Source organism: Xenopus tropicalis, chromosome 3 (genome assembly GCF_000004195.4).
Source record: "Xenopus tropicalis strain Nigerian chromosome 3, UCB_Xtro_10.0, whole genome shotgun sequence".
In the NCBI taxonomy this organism is placed as follows: domain Eukaryota; kingdom Metazoa; phylum Chordata; class Amphibia; order Anura; family Pipidae; genus Xenopus; species Xenopus tropicalis.
In genome coordinates this window covers 50646134-50662464 of record NC_030679.2, presented here as the reverse complement: position 1 = coordinate 50662464, position 16331 = coordinate 50646134, and the positions used below count along the sequence as shown (strand labels likewise).

The 16331-nt window shown below is 36.9% G+C and overlaps 1 protein-coding gene across 3 annotated transcripts in view; it reads right to left on the bottom strand.

Moving 5' to 3' along the window:
- c12orf63 (chromosome 12 open reading frame 63) overlaps positions 1 to 16331 on the bottom strand; it is a 153771-nt gene that overhangs the window by 83893 nt on the left and 53547 nt on the right. For all 3 annotated transcript variants that reach the window (XM_012959872.3, XM_018092229.2, XM_031898871.1), the window contains exons 30-34: positions 14211 to 14300; positions 9677 to 9803; positions 7735 to 7840; positions 6306 to 6418; positions 3838 to 4068 (exon numbers count right to left, since the gene is read on the bottom strand). In XM_012959872.3, coding sequence (XP_012815326.2) covers positions 3838 to 4068; positions 6306 to 6418; positions 7735 to 7840; positions 9677 to 9803; positions 14211 to 14300 — 667 coding nt within the window. The remainder of the gene's footprint in view (positions 1 to 3837; positions 4069 to 6305; positions 6419 to 7734; positions 7841 to 9676; positions 9804 to 14210; positions 14301 to 16331) is intronic.

Sequence of the window (16331 nt, the reverse complement as noted above, 5' to 3'; positions counted from 1 at the left end):
GGTTTTCTGCACTCACAGGCTTGTATTAAATGTAATAGCAACCTGAAAAAAGTGTGCTGAAAATTTCAATCTGAACACAGTAATTGGTTTAAAACAGGGTTGTGAAGATTCATACTGAGATCCCGTGAGAAATGATACAATTTTCTAATATATGTCAAAATAATTGCTAGGCTTGTGTGCAAATCTGTTTTCTTTATATTGAGTTTATAGGTTTTGGTTGCTTTTAAAATGGGTCTTTCCTGCATATAAAATTAGTAAATATGACTTCAGATTTAATGTTGAAGTTAAGGTTTACTAATCAAAAGTTGGTAAAGGTTTAAAAAAATCCCAATAATAAAGGGCATTTTTACTTCTGTTTAGCTATTACTTTTAATTTCAGTATGCCCCTTAGAGTTAGATGAATATTTATTCTAGATCTGGTCCATTTGTCACATCAGTAGAACCTGTGGTATGGATTTTCCTGGACCTCTGAAGAGAAACCCTGTGTTTGTGTTATGTCTACCACACAACTACTGTGCATAAGCTCTATAGGGCTCATTTGCAACCGTGGGGAGCAAAGTGCATGCCCCTTAGTGCTCATTTTGCAGGAACTGTGCCCCCCCCAGGGTCGCAAATGAGCCCTATAGAGCTTATGTCCTAGAGGCAAGAACTACTGATAGGTTCAATACAAATAGACCATATGGACTGAATGGGGCATACTGAAATTGAAAGTGACAGCTAAACAGAAGAGTAAAGAATGCAAGAGTGTGCTCGTTTAGCAGAACTTGCACCCCTCCGCCCAAGCTTGCTGCTCTTTGTACCAAGGGAAGGATAACAATTAGGAATCGCACTCCAGAAATGTCCTTACCACATATCTTAGAGCTCCATTAGAGCAGTAAGGACATGGCCCCAATGTGGCCTGTACCTTAAAATCTAAATGGCACGCAAGGTACAGGGAGGGTAGGGAATACACCTAAGTGCTGCCCAATGCAGGCAGGGTTCAATTAAAAGCACAGTCCACAGATCTCTGTGCCAAGTAACATCTCAGAGGCTATTTGCACAATGCCCCACACAGTGGGCAAAGTGCAGAAAAAATGCCAATTTTGGCCACAGCAAGTAATATACTACCAAATGACAAGAGCAAGAAAAGACATGAACTTTTTACTAGCTAGTGAACTAGGAAGAGATGGTACTGCAGCTGATTATACAAATATTGGAAAAGTATTGAGTATATGAAATCTTATAAACCTACTAAATCATACTGAAATATTAAGGCTATAAAAATGTTTTATTTTGTACATATACAAATGCATGGCTGCAGTTGTATATGTAGTGGGGGGCTTTCTGAAATTGTTAAAGGTATAGAAATTTATATTAAATATTGTTATTTCTTCCAAAGGAATGCTGTTACTACAGCATATCTTGCTTTCATTTTGTAAATAAAATTGACTGACAGGCTTTGAATGCACTGCATGATATTATACCAGGATCTGCTTAATTATACACACATGATTAAAAGATTTACATACAAATGAACATTAAGTGCTCTTAGCCTGGAGCGGTGACTAAAGTTAAATCTCATTAAACTGGTGTAAAGTTGTTAAATTTAAAAAGACAATATCATGAATATAATGTTTGTATTTGTGTTTGAAAGCCCTGGTATAAGACTGAGCTGTATATTTTAGTTTTGCATAAAGTGTTATTTATGAAATATAAAATAATACATTAAAATAAATTTTAATTGACTGAAAACTTGCTTTTTGGCTTATGTTGTACCTTAATTGAAATCTAGTAAATAAAAAAAGGTTGACATTTATTTATTTTGGATAAGTATAGTTACCTGGAATGGTATTCCCCAAGCTTACTGCCCTCACTGCAAAGAAACATTTTTAATGCTTTAAATGAAAGTTTAGTTAAGCAAGTCTAAATGGGTGGCATTTGGTTCTTTCCTCTCTTATAATGTTTTTTCTCCAAAGAAAACAACAGTCTTTCCTTAATCTTTCATTCCTTATACCTGTCTAGCTGCATGAATCTGAATTCTCTCCACACATTAATAGCCTTCATAAAGGTAATGCCACATGGGCCTGTCTTTCAGCCTCCCGATAAATACAGGCCAAGAATCAGTACCAAAATTCACTCCATGTGCCTGCACTGGTCAGAATAAATTAATTGCCAATGAAAACTACTACACTTAGGGGCAGATTTACCAAAGCACGAATTCGAATCCCGAATGGCAAAAATTTGGATTGGAAACGAAAATTTCGCAACTTTTTCGTCACCGTTGCAAATTTTTCGAGACTTTTTCGCCGCCGTCGCGACTTTATTGTATTTTGCGCGACTATTTCATTGCCGTCGCGACTTTATCATATTTTGCAAGACTATTTCATTGCCGTTGCGACTTTATCATATTGAACGATCGCAAACGGCGGAAAAACCTTTCCGACTTTGCATGATTTTGGAAGCCTCGCAGAGGAATAAATGGCACTCTGCAGCTCTAACCTGGCCAAAGAAAGTCACGATACTGAAGCTTGAATGAATCCAAAACTTTCGTACTCGGCGCAACAATACGATTTTTTCACGACGGAGACAAAAGAGTCGCGAAAAATATACGAAAAACTCGCGACGGCGACGAAAAACTCGCGGAAAATACCAATCATTACGGAAAAAACGCATTCTGACACATTCGGATCGTTCGTGGATTAGTAAATGTGCCCCTTAGGGTTAGGGAATTTCATGCAAATTTCCAAAAAACACAATTCTCCAAACACTGGGAAGACACCAGTGTGGGTTAGGGATCCATTGGATAGACTGCCACATAAGGCTAATGCCACACGAGGCGTAGGGCTGAAATTTTCGGCAAGCGGATAAACGCTTGCCGAAAATTCAGCCCTACGCCTGCTACTTGTGCCTGCACCCGAATGAATGGGATACGCTCGGGTGCAGGCACATGTAGCCGATATACGCAAGAAAACGCGAGACTTTGCATTCTCACGCGTTTTCGTGCGTATATCGGCTACATGTGCCTGCACCCGAGCGTATCCCATTCATTCAGGTGCAGGCACAAGTAGCAGGCGTAGGGCTGAATTTTCGGCAAGCGTTTTTCCACTTGCCGAAAAAATCAGCCCTACGCCGCGTGTGGCATCAGCCTTAGAGTTGGCCTGCTGAAACATCAATTGTTGTATCATGGGAAATATACCAATTCTGTCTCCTGCAATGACTCTCCATGTTGCTGCCAGTGAAAATTGCTCATGTTACACTTTCTTGTGATGTATATATATATATATATATATATATATATATATATATATATATATATATATGCAAAAAGTAGGAAAAGCTATACTTTCATATAGAACAAACCTTATCTAAATATTTGGCTGGTCACCGTGACACTACCTGAGTATTTGAGTGAAATAAATGATATGGCATGTTGTGCATTGGCATAGTATGGAATGATATGTAACAGCTAAAGTAATATCTCTACTTATGGGACATTAACAGGAAGGCCTCCATTTGCAATGAATCCTTTGTAGTGAAATTGAACTTTATAACTCTATACTTGTTCCTTGCAGTGGCGAGGGAGGTAAGAGGTAAGGACCCATGCAAGGGGAACCCCAGTACAAAACTTTGATGTGGGCCTATGATGCACTAGTTATATTATTGGTTCCATGTGATATTAAAGAAAAAAAATATTTTTGTGTTGTTAGTGTTACTATATCAATACATGAAAAATTAATAAACATGTAAATCATTATACAGTAATGCCTTCTATATTAAATCTGCAATTTTTCTTCTTTAAATAAAATGATCTGACTCAAAAACATGATTTTAAACATTCTTTCATTGAACACAAAGTACCTTGCAGAGTTGTGAGCCCACCCAGACTCGTTGCTGGGCAGCTTATCCAGCTTACTTCTAAACATGCTGAAGTGAATGTATGCCAGTAGAAGGTTCAGCTGGGATCTCCAAGGCATCTCTTCAGTGCAGATACTATTAAGCTTCTTATGTTTAATGTATCTGCAAGCAATTGGAAGCAACAGCTTTCGAAGAGTTGCAAAGGCCTGCTTCTCAGGATCTTCCCCCAAGGTTCTAAATTTGACAGGACACCAACAATACATAAAAATCTTGAAGATTATCTTTTTAATGTACCTCTTTCTTACACATCAACCTAATGTCAATTGACAGACCCCCTAAGACAATAGCATGGTTTATTCTATTGTAGTAAAATATTGCTTCAAAATACTTCTGTCTTAGAGGGAAGATAAACAATTTTAATTAGATCCAGTGCTGTTTCAATTAGCAACCCTGTAATTAAACTACATGCATGCATCTACAGACATCCTCTTGCATATCTAGGAGCAAAATTAGCGTAACTTTTGCAATAAAATGTGTTGCTTTGATTGTATTAATTTTAGTAACATATGTTACACAGATGATTTCAAGTGCAAAATATGAATATTATTAAAAATAAAGCCACCATCACAAATCCTGCTGAATATCATCTGTGTAAGCCTTGAAAATATTACAAAGTAAGAAAACAAGTGCAATTGTCTCAAATCAAATCTCAGATATAGATAATAAACACTATAGTAATTTAAGATAATTTCTGTTGTTTTGTAGCCGTGTTAGCCCTTTGTATTCAGCAAAGTAACTTATATTCCACTAAAGATTTGTCTGAATCCAGATCCTAATTTAATTACGCAAATCAGCACAATTTAGGGTAAAAAAAAGTGTGTGCAAAAAACACGAATCTAGGATTTAGTGCATCCCTAGTTTACACTGATGTGATCAGTAATGTCTGCGAGCTGTGGTAATGTGATGTGATCAAAATGTCTAATGAGCTGTGGTCCCCAAAAAGGCCTTTGTATCTTGCTTGCACTAATTTAATGGATCAAAGATTTTTTTCTATATGGATACAAATTCTAACATAAATCACATTACCACATTAATTTAAAAATAAACACACTGATGTGAAATTCAAAACTTGTTCAGACCAGGTCATCATGCTGAATTTTTTCAGGTCAAGAGTGTGAGTGTACATCACATAGTGGCAACAAGGGGCACTGCTACTATAAGGTGAGAAGGTGGCAGCACCCCGAAAATTACCAGGGGCAGTAAATAGCCGCTCCTGGTAAAAATTCCAGTTATGAAACCAAAATTTCAGCTCTGCTAGTGCAGATAGAGTAATTGCCCCCCCCCCCCAAACACCCATTCCAACGCTGAATCTCTGGGCGTAACGGGTGAGGGGAGGGCGGGGTGCATGAGGAATGCTGACTCAGGTCAGTCTGGGCCTCAGAAACCCCCCTGATGAAGGCTCATGGTAAAACTGTGTAAAAGGTAAATATTAAATTAGACTCTATATATATCATAAGCCCACCTATCTATTTACAATAACACTGTTTAGGGGCCCATTTATTTATTATTTAGCCCAAATAATAATTAACAATATATTTTATTTTACTAGAATGCATACATTTCATACATTAGGGATGCACTGAATCCATTGTTTTGGGATTCCGCCAAACCCAGAATCCTTTGTGAAAGATTTGTCTGAATACTGAACTGAATCTGAATTTGCATATTTAAATAAGGAAATGAAGGAAAAACAGGATGCCATGTGATTTTAAGGATTCCGATTTGGTTCAGCCAGGAGCATGGATTCGGGTAAATCTGAATCCTGCTGAAAAAGGCCAAATCTTGGCCAAATCCTGAACCAAATCCTGGATTCCCTGCATCCATACTTAAATTTAATATGTCTAGGCCCTAATCATGTGATGCCCAGAGTGCAACTTGCATGCTATTTTGCAACCATCCTTCCCTGGTTTAGATATATTGCAATTTAACACACACTCTGAAAAACAGCGATCAGGGCTCCAGCATCATTAAGACCATTGCTACAATGGCCCTAAGCACACATTAGCTTGGAAAGAAGCTCACACTATAAAATTCTATAAAACTGCTATCATTTCCCTAGAAAATATGGTGTCAGAATGGTGGCATGCAGGTGAAGCAAAATACAGAGAGTGCATACGCTGCTATCACCTTAATAACTTTTGTCACCTTAATTATATATTCGCAATCAAGTTTTATTACAAAAGACTTAACTCTATGACCTACATTAAAATACAAGCACACTTAAACTACACAAAGTTAGAATGAAGATTCATAAGAAATATTATACATTTCAAGGATAATTTAGAAGAGCTCTGAATTGCTTTATGAGTAATAATGCAACAGACATGAATTCAATATTTAAAGGGACACACCAAATCAATAAACAACATGGCACATCTACTAAACCAAAATATGAAAGGGTGTGGTCAGACCTGTGTGAATCAGACAGCTTTGTGTTCTTTCTCGTTTTTACTGGAAATCTTTCCTTGTTTTTTTCAGGTTTGATATGCTTTCTTTCTTTCTTTAATGCTGAATGCTCCTTATCCTGAAATGACAATATGAAGAAAAATGTTTTTTAAACAATTACACACCATAGTTCCAAGTATCTCTTCAGTATAGAAGATAAAAATTACCATTGAAGTCTCTAGACTAATGCTGTCAAACTTAGTACATGTAGTGGGCTGATTATTTCTCAGACATCATGTTTGAGGGCCGGATTAAATAAAAGTGATGATGTCATACAGTAAATTCTGTGGAGCCTTTGAGCAGACCATAAAAATCCCTCCAAGGGCCACACCTGGCCTACTCCCTTCAATTGAAAAGCCCTGCTCTAGACCATGCATTTTAATGGCTGAGCTTAATTTTATTAGCATATTTGCATTTAAATTGATATTGCCCCGATCCTTTGTATGCCAAGTTCACCATTCACCTTGCAATAATCAAGCTATTTACATTTCAAATATTTTTTAAACTTTTCCTCACTACTGACAAAATGTCAGCCAGTTTTTGCTAGAATACTTTTTGCTTTGCAAAAACTTGAATATTATTTGCAGTTAAATAGAAAACTCGCATTAAAAAATAACTTTGAATAAGTGAATTAGAAAAGTGCCTGTAGAGTGATTTAAAGGGATATAATTTTTCTTTTCTTTTACTATTTCCATTTCTATTATTCTGTTGTTACCTGTATCATCCCATTATCACATATCTGTAAATAATACCAAACAGGACCAAATTTGGTTTGTAAATGGCTTGCATACTAAATGAGCCCCAAGTTATTCCATGCATCATGCCAAAATCAACCGATCCTAAAGATAAAAATGTGTTGTGACAGAAACAGAACTTTATGATTGGTAAAATATACCTGTACAGAATATTTAGCAAACCTAGACATTCTACATGCCTTTTAGTAATCAACCCATTTCACCATCAGAATCTTTAAAATGATGTGTGCAACTGGGCTGTTCACAAGTATGTGTAGATGAACTGCACCTGATTCACCTATTTAAACCTTCAATATCCATTTAATGCCTGCTCAACTTGAAGATAACTTTTCAAACATAGCTTTACTAGGTACTGCAGAAACCACAGTTAATGGTTATTTTCTTTTTATTCTAGCTAAAGAGTCATTTTTAATGACTAATCTTACTGTAATGGCATTGTTCACATATACTGATCATGGGGATAATGCTCAGCATAAAAGTATGATTTAAACATATAACTTTGTAGCAAGTACTACAAAGGTAGGCAAATACTGGAAAATAAAAAAGCAAAGGCAATGAAAACAATGATATGTGTAAAGAAGTCATAATTTTATACATTAATTTTTTTCATTCATGAAGAACTAATGCTTTATTGCCATACCTTGTGATATTCGATCAGTGCTGCTGTATATCTTTTAAAAGAATCACTTAGAACTGCATCTTCCCCAGCCTCAGTTCGGCTAATCCCAAGTACATTTTCATTCCTCCTTTAGAAAGAAAAATTCTGTATTTGTAACTAGTCAAGTTTATTAAAAAAAAAATAGTTGTAACCATCTTTGGGAAAAAATCTTGAAATAAAAACAAACATTATTTACTATTTTATTTGCTATAAGTATGGATTGTTGCCATAGTGTAGATTTCTCTGTAGCTTATAAACCCAAAATAAACTCAGATTGCACACTCAGACTCAATAAACATCAGGCATGAGCAACAGAAATCTCTTTTTGTAACTATGTGCTTTATGTGAAAGTGTGGTTACAAAAGACTTCTTTCCTTAAAGTGTAAGAGAAAGTGTACTTTTGAGGTGTGTAATGTGGACTGCAGGGGGATCCCTTCTGCAGAAAGGGTTAATAATCCCTCTCAGTTGGTTAATTAAGAGGCAGCTGAGAGAGGAGTGGCCTGGAGAGGTAAAAATGTGTGTGCTCCCACACCTGAGAGCCACTCAGTGTAAAGGAGTCACTGAGAGCTAGGGGTCACTCAGAAAGGTGTCCACTCCCCAGACCCAGACTTGTGGCAAGGCCACAAAGGCCCGGGCCTAGGGTGGCACAAATTTAGGGGCAGCAAAAAATGGAAAGTCTTGCATTTTTATGCATGTGCCAGCACCCGAGCGTATTCAATTCATTCGGGTGCAGGCACAGGCAGGGGGAGTTTCAAGTGTATGGTGTGTATTCTCGGAAAGTGTTTTTTGGCTTGCTGAAAATATTCGCCATACGCTTTGTGTAGCATAAACCTTTGTGAAAAACCAAAGTGTGCCAGAGGCTGGTAAGCTGGTATCTCAGGAGGGGAGAGACAGCAGGGCTGAGTGAGTAGCACAAGTGTTCACGAAAGTCACCGTGGATGGATGATGGTCATTGGGAATGGTGAGAAGCCCCGATCAGTGCCCCGAGAAGAATGAGATCCAGGTATTGGTTCTACGCTCCTCTTCTTTTGTGACTATGCATTTTACCATAATTATGGAGTCTATTATACAGGAAAAAACTTTGGAGGGACAGAGGCCCAAATCAGCCTATTTCATCACCAGAGTGAATTTACAGCAGAAGTTCACACATTTATTTACAGTAGCTTATGTTACACAAATAAATTGGGATATTACATGACATACCTTGTAGCTGGGTTACTCTTACATAATTCATGATGTTATAATATTATTTGAAAATAAACATGAGTAACCATACCTTAACAACAAGGAAATAAAGTCCTGCATATGTTATGGAAAGTATAACATTTTACAAAGTACTGCAGAAAAAATAAAAGCACTTATATTGTACTGTTATTTCAAGTACATTAAGATGCTATGCATTGATGCACAGAAGAGGAATAAAGTAGGGCCCTCAACACCAACAAAGAGGTGATATAGAGATAAGTACTTGTCTGACAGACAAAATAAAACTGTTGTTTGAGAGTTTGTGCTAGCATCTGTATTATTGGTGGATTTATCGAAGGCTGATCAAAAGTATTTATACATGGATGAAACAAGGGGCAGTGGTGTATGCAAATAGTCTAAGAAATGGTGGTGGGATGAGATTCTAACATGTAGTAGATGGTGAAAGGGTGGCGCTTGTGCAAGTGCTGGGTGCTATTGGTACATGAACAGTAGGAGGACATTTGAGATCTGAAAAGATAGCTGGGGACAGAAAATGGATTCCAAGGATTTGATTTGTAAGTGTTGGTCAGTATAGAGAAGTGGTGCTCTTTAGCTTGAAAGAGAGAAGTTTTAAAGAATGGAGACCAGGTTTGGTCAGTTTTTAGAATCTTAGGCAGCAAAAAAAATTCATTTTTCAGCTTGTTTTATTTGCAAAAAAAAACATTAACAAAAGAGTTACCTTTTCAAGTAGTCCAACACCATGCTAGCCCAATCAAGTGCTCTCTGAAACTTTTCTTCATACACAACTCTCTGCACAAGCTGCACAAAAAACTCCAGGAACCGAGATCTCTTCTTAAATTTCATAACTGTTTTGAAATTGCAAGATTTTTAAAATTCACTGTAACATGGGAGGATTCAAATACACTGCTTGGTACATATAATATAATGTTGATTGGTGTCGTCTCTAAAACATTTAAATACAAGCAGCAAAGGATTATCATTTGTGGATACAGATGTCTAAGTTCATGAAGAGGTTGTGTGGATAACATTATTTTATAAACTCTGGCCCATGCTCCTTTAGACAACTCAACTTGGACCCAACTCACTCGCTTTAACTCTTAAGAACTGGGCTAAACTGCCTTTGACTTTATGGGGGCATGTAAACATTAAGATGGTATACCTACCCAAACTACTCTACATATTTTATAACACCCCATTTATTATCCCCCACTCGCTTTTTAAGAAACTAAACAAACTTATAACCCATTTCATTTGGGCAAACAAAGCTCCTTGCATCTTCTGGGTGAGACTCACAGCAGCCATTACCAAAGGGGGACTGGCCGTCACCTTCGCTTATTTCTATTTTTACTACCTAGCCTCCCATCTTTATTACTTACATTGGTGCTTCTCACCTAACCCTTATAACCCCAATATGGCCCTCCATGCCTCCATCCTTCACACAAATAATTCATTTTACAGTATTGCAAGACAGAGTACAGTTGTAACATGACTGGACAAAAATATAAAAATTATCAGGTGTTGGGGGTGATTTTGTGATTTCTCTGACCAGATTTTTTTGTGCTATGGTCACTTCCTGCAGTGATGCTGGAGGTTCAGAAGATTGATTGTTAAAATTACATTTACATTACTATGTAATTATTTATCCTTCCAATGCAAATTTTAGACCATTTCAGAGACTTTTTCCCCTGCCTTCCTCTGGACCAACTAGAGATAGGAGGAATATGCAGAAGCCTCACATACACCGCCAGACACAGCACAGGTTGATAAAAATGTCTATGCCCCATGCTACACCAAGATCCTACAAGTTAACTTTATTCAAGCTAGCCCAATCCTTTGCCTTTTGGCTTCTGAATCAACTATGTTACATCATGATCCCCACCCACTTAGTGAGCTCAGACATTAAGGGGCTGATTTACTAACCCACGAATCCGACCCGAATTGGAAAAGTTCCGACTTGAAAACGAACATTTTGCGACTTTTTCGTATGTTTTGCGATTTTTTCGGATTCTTTATGAATTTTTCGTTACCAATACGATTTTTGCGTAAAAACGCGAGTTTTTCGTATCCATTACGAAAGTTGCGTAAAATCTGCCGATTTTTCGTAGCGTTAAAACTTGCGCAAAAAGTTGCGCTTTTTTCGTAGCGTTAAAACTTACGCGAAACTTTGCACCTTTTAAGTTTTAACGCTACGAAAAATGCGCAACTTTTCGCGTAAGTTTTAACGCTACGAAAAATGCGCAACTTTTTACGCAACTTTCGTAATGGCTACGAAAAACTCGCGTTTTTACGCAAAAATCGTATTGGTAACGAAAAATTCGTAAAGAATCCGAAAAAATCGCAAAACATACGAATATAAATACCGATCATTACGAAAAAAACGCAATCGGACTCATTTCGACCCGTTCGTGGGTAAGTAAATCAGCCCCAAAGTGTTTATTTGCTTCCAATGTTAATCCAATGAGGTAAGATAGCTCAACACTCAGTCAGTGCTATGGGAAAGTGAAGGAGCAGTAACCCAATCTATTTGTTTGTTAGCGTATCAGTAAAGTTGTTTCAATATTAAAATGATTAAGTTTTTACACTTGCATTCATTCCACAGTTAGGGGAAGATTTATCAAAACACGATTGTAAACAGCGGCAAAACCGATCAGATTTTTTCGAGCTAAAAATACGAAAAAGGCGCGCAAGCGGCGAAAAAGTAGCTGAAAATACGATTGGACTGATCGAGCGAACAGTCGGAGCGTTCGTGGATAGGTAAGTGTGCCCCTTAGTGTTGCTGAAGGTATATAAGTGGAGAAGGAAAATTGAGAAGTTGTTGATTTACTATCAAGCTTCTGAACTGGAAGATCATTGATCGAAAATGGTTTCTGATACTCCCTGATGTGGAGAAGGGGAACAGCAAATTTGTAAATCCACAGAAGTGGTCTCACTGGATGCTCATAGACCATAAGTGGTTTACCTATCTGTTAGGTCTAAGGGTGAAGACAAACAGAGATACAGTACTAGTAGCAGCTACTTTTTAGGACTACTAATCTCCAGAAAATACCCTGCCATAGACAATGCTGATAATTGCACCAAAACACACAGGCCCTGCATTAATGATCTTATTTAGAGTAATGTTATTCTTCAACTATAGACACTGCTACCACTCTGAACCACCCTGTGTCTTTAAGCATTGACATGAGCAGTATCTTGTCTCAAGAAATAAGTGTACAGGTAGATGGTTCATGTCTCCAGGTGGTTCAATGCAGTAGTGCCAATGATCTGCCTTTAACACAATGGGTTAAATTTGACGTACATGACTTTTTATGATCAAATACTCCATGTGTGCGGTGTATAGTGTGGTGTGGCGTATCTGTGTGTAGTTGTGTGCGTAGTGAATAAACTACCACCTATTGTAAAATATTATACGTCACCACGGAGTTCCATGACCATATAAACTAAAGTATGAATGTCATTTTGAACAGTCACTGGTGCCCAGCTGTAACATGCAGTTGATATATAGATACATCTCTCTCTTTTTTAACATTAATTCTTTTGAGTTCCTCGGTGTATATCCAAAAATTACAATACAAAACTGCAATGCACTGTAGAAAAAAAGGATATAAATGCGATATATGAAAAAAAATCCATTCAGCTAAACAAAATGCTTCAGTGTTATTGGGCACGCAAAATAGGAAGCACCAATAAATACCTTAGAATTCATACTGAAATTTTAGCAGCCTTCCTAAACACAGCTATAGAAAATTGGCAATTTTATCTCAAATGTACGTACAACATTACCAATCAGGTCACTGACAAATAGCCAACACTGGGTTTAAGTGACACTGGCATCAATCTGAAGCTGTTGAACCAAGCCCACACCAATTTTAATCTTACCTGAATATAAAAACTAGGCAAGAGTGACACCTTTTGGCCACTTAGGTTCACTGATGCCTTTTGCTGATCATAGTTTTTCAGTACTTTAGAACACTATGTGAATAAATTGTTTACAGTCATTATATATAAGAATTTTCCTCAATTAAAACCATTTATCTTATAATTACAGGATCAAGAATGACACACAATAGCTACACAATAGCCTGTCCTTGCTAATGCTTTGCCAGTTCTGGCAAAGAGGAATGCTGGGAGCTGAACATGTTGAACAAGTTCAAATCTCTATCTAGTGGTTAGTCAAGATGTATTGCCAGTATTACGAGGTACAGCTAATACTTATAAAATTGTTCACTATTACAGCTGAAACACTGGAACTGATTTTTGGTAGTAGAATTATAACCACAATTTCTTTTTTACTGATTAGGGCTTAGTAGTAATAAATAACTATGCTCAAATAGTTTTCTTGTATCTCTCTATACAGGCTATGAATAATTTTATCTTCTAACCAAGAACATTGGTAATTGACCCCATTCAGCTGGCCACGGTCATAAAACGTGCTCCCTGGACCCCAAAGGCCACACCTCTTGTTTTCCTTTTATAAGGGTATAATAACACAAGAGCAAAAGAAAATAGTTATAAATTAGACTCTGGGAAATAAGAAAGTACTATGGCATTTTAAAAGGCATGTTAAATTTAACCAGTGCAACAACAGCAATTAGCCTAAAGCAAGTCAGGTAAGATAACTTGGTTGTTGGGCGTTACAGAAGAAATGTATTATTGTATAAACTGTTAATGGAGAAGTCAAGGGACAGAACCAAACTGTACATGCCTCGCCCTGCTGAAACTCATTACTATACACTTAAATACATCTTGATCTTGTCTGTAGTGTGTCTCCCATTTTTTCACAGGTGGGACAGCTTCCTGTAGTTTGTGCTCAGTAAAGCCCATGTCCATTATTGAGCCTGGCCTACTGAGCCTTAGGGGGCCAGACCCCACAAACAGCATCCGGCTTCCTATTGTCTATATATACAAAGAAGGTGGGCCCAATAATGTCACTCATGATAAGCAGACTACCAATGTGAGTGACCCGGATCATGACTACACAAGCCTTTGGTTGAGTACTACACATGCTCCATGATAAATTTGAGGGGGTAAGGAGCATTTCTGGCCATAGGGCTGATTTAAGTCCAGGTATGGAAATTTAATTCACTTCAGAGTAAGTGCTTTAGAATCCATCTGCAGTTTTTTAAGCAAGGCTTTCTCTCAATGACTTCTCAAAGCAGCAGTACCATTTGTTTTTTATCATTGAATCCATTTAAACATTTTGTATTTTTATAACAATTTGAGAACTATTATGAAAATATAATTATTCCTACCTTCCTTGTAAGCTGTAACTGTTGGCCAGCATGCAACCACAGCATGCAGTAACATGGGATCCTCATGTCCCGTAAGATCTGCTGCATCCGCTGCATATTCAGAAAGAAATCATTATGTTAGTAATAGACCGTAGAAATTTATTAAAAGTGAAACTGATCTAAGTGATCTAAGTAATCATTAAATATGTTTAACTACTTATCCGAGCAATGATTACTTTGAAAGTCCAGTTGCTTTAGATTTACTTATATACCATGACCTGGATGAATGAAAATCTTCATAGTCATCTACCTACATAGTTCATTGTTTTCTTTCAACATTTGTTTATTTATTTTGCCTACTCTGTTGATTTTGCTTATAATTATTTGATTGTTTAGTTTGAATTTAGACCAAATACCAATTTATACATAAGATAAATGTCAAAACAAACACAATGTGGGCACCTTTCAAAACTCTAATCACTGTGATCTTGGCTTATGAACGCAACCCAGAATTATTGTGTGCATGTTAATATAGAAAATATTCAGGTAATTGCCAGTCTCATGACATTAAAGCCTAAATCTATCCTATTTTTTAATATAATTTAATGACTTGACTGTAAACTGACTTAATTAATTTATCATATGCTTCAGCAACCAACTTGCATAATTAGCTGATTAAGATGCATATCTCATTGATTTAGTTATACACTTGTTAATTTAATTGCCACAAGTTTGGCTAATTACATTTCGAAGTGTCTCTGCAGTTAGACATTGTCCTTAGTTTAAGGAAGATAGAAATGAGAAGAGTATGAAATCTATATATAGTATCACAGAGGAGCAGAATGACATTTCAAGCCACTTATTTGGGTTCAATAGGACAGTTTCATTGGTTTTTTTTATTATTTTGCTCTAACCCCTGCCTAATTAATGTTCAGATTTGTATTTTATAAATGGTGTAAAATGTGCAGTGTTTGTTATTGCATATTCTTAATGTAACTTGTCTAAAGGATAAGAAATGTTCTTTAACTTACCTAGTCCTCTTTACTGACAGCATCACTGATTGGAGGTAACTCTTCTCCAATCAGGAGGCTGTTACTGAACACAAATTAAAGGAAAAGACAAGAACTAGACAATCAACTGGAGTTGCTGTTTTTTTCCTATAGACGTTTCAGTGAGAGCTAAAATTCATCAATAGGAAAAGTAAAAAAACAACCTGTATGCTAAACACATGGTGCAGCATACCTCCGTACAGGTTTTATTAATACATAGCGCCAAGCCCAATAAAAGAGATTGGGTAAACAGTCCATACATACAGACAATAGGTAGAGCAGCTGGATTTGTGTATTTTTCAATTTGATAAGAAACCAAACTCATAGACTATGTTGTAACACATTCATTATAGTCTATGGGGAAGTCTGAAAATTAATTTTGAAAAATGTTTTTTCTTTTCCAACTTAACTGAGATGGAATCCTGCCCCTTACCTTACCTAAAAATAAAAGTGTGCAAAGACCTACACACTGCCCTGACATGTTACTATCATATAAGAAATAAGCATTCATCTATAAAATAAATTATCAGGCATTTATCCACCAGATGCAAAATCTGTAATTGAGATAGGGAAGTATTATTGTTACCTCCTCTACAGCAAGCCTAATGTTTTAGTTACCACAACTTGCCATGCAGAGCAAGGTCTAAAGGCATCCATCAGGGCCATGTTGCCATGTGAGCTAGACCCAGAACTCCATCTATTTCATTGTCTCATATAAACAGGGATGAATAGCTATGCTGACAGTGCTCCTTTAAGCCTTATTTACATCCCTAACACAAACCATACAAAGGGGTCTATGGCGACACAAATGTGCTGTAGTTTCTTGGCATGTGCTAAGGATAAATTAAGAAGAAGCACTGTTCAGTTACCAATTCTTCCCTTTATATATTCAGTTTAAATGTGCATGATGGATGCATGCTAGCACTGTAAAAAGAGATACGCTGAAAAGCCCAGTTGGGAAAGAAATAAGTATATTTATAATATAATATGGATCCCATCTTAATATAACCCAAGTCTGTTTTTTAAATGCATTACCTATGATACAATCAAAGATATTTAAAATTTACAGCCTCTTCGTCCGTAACTACAGCAA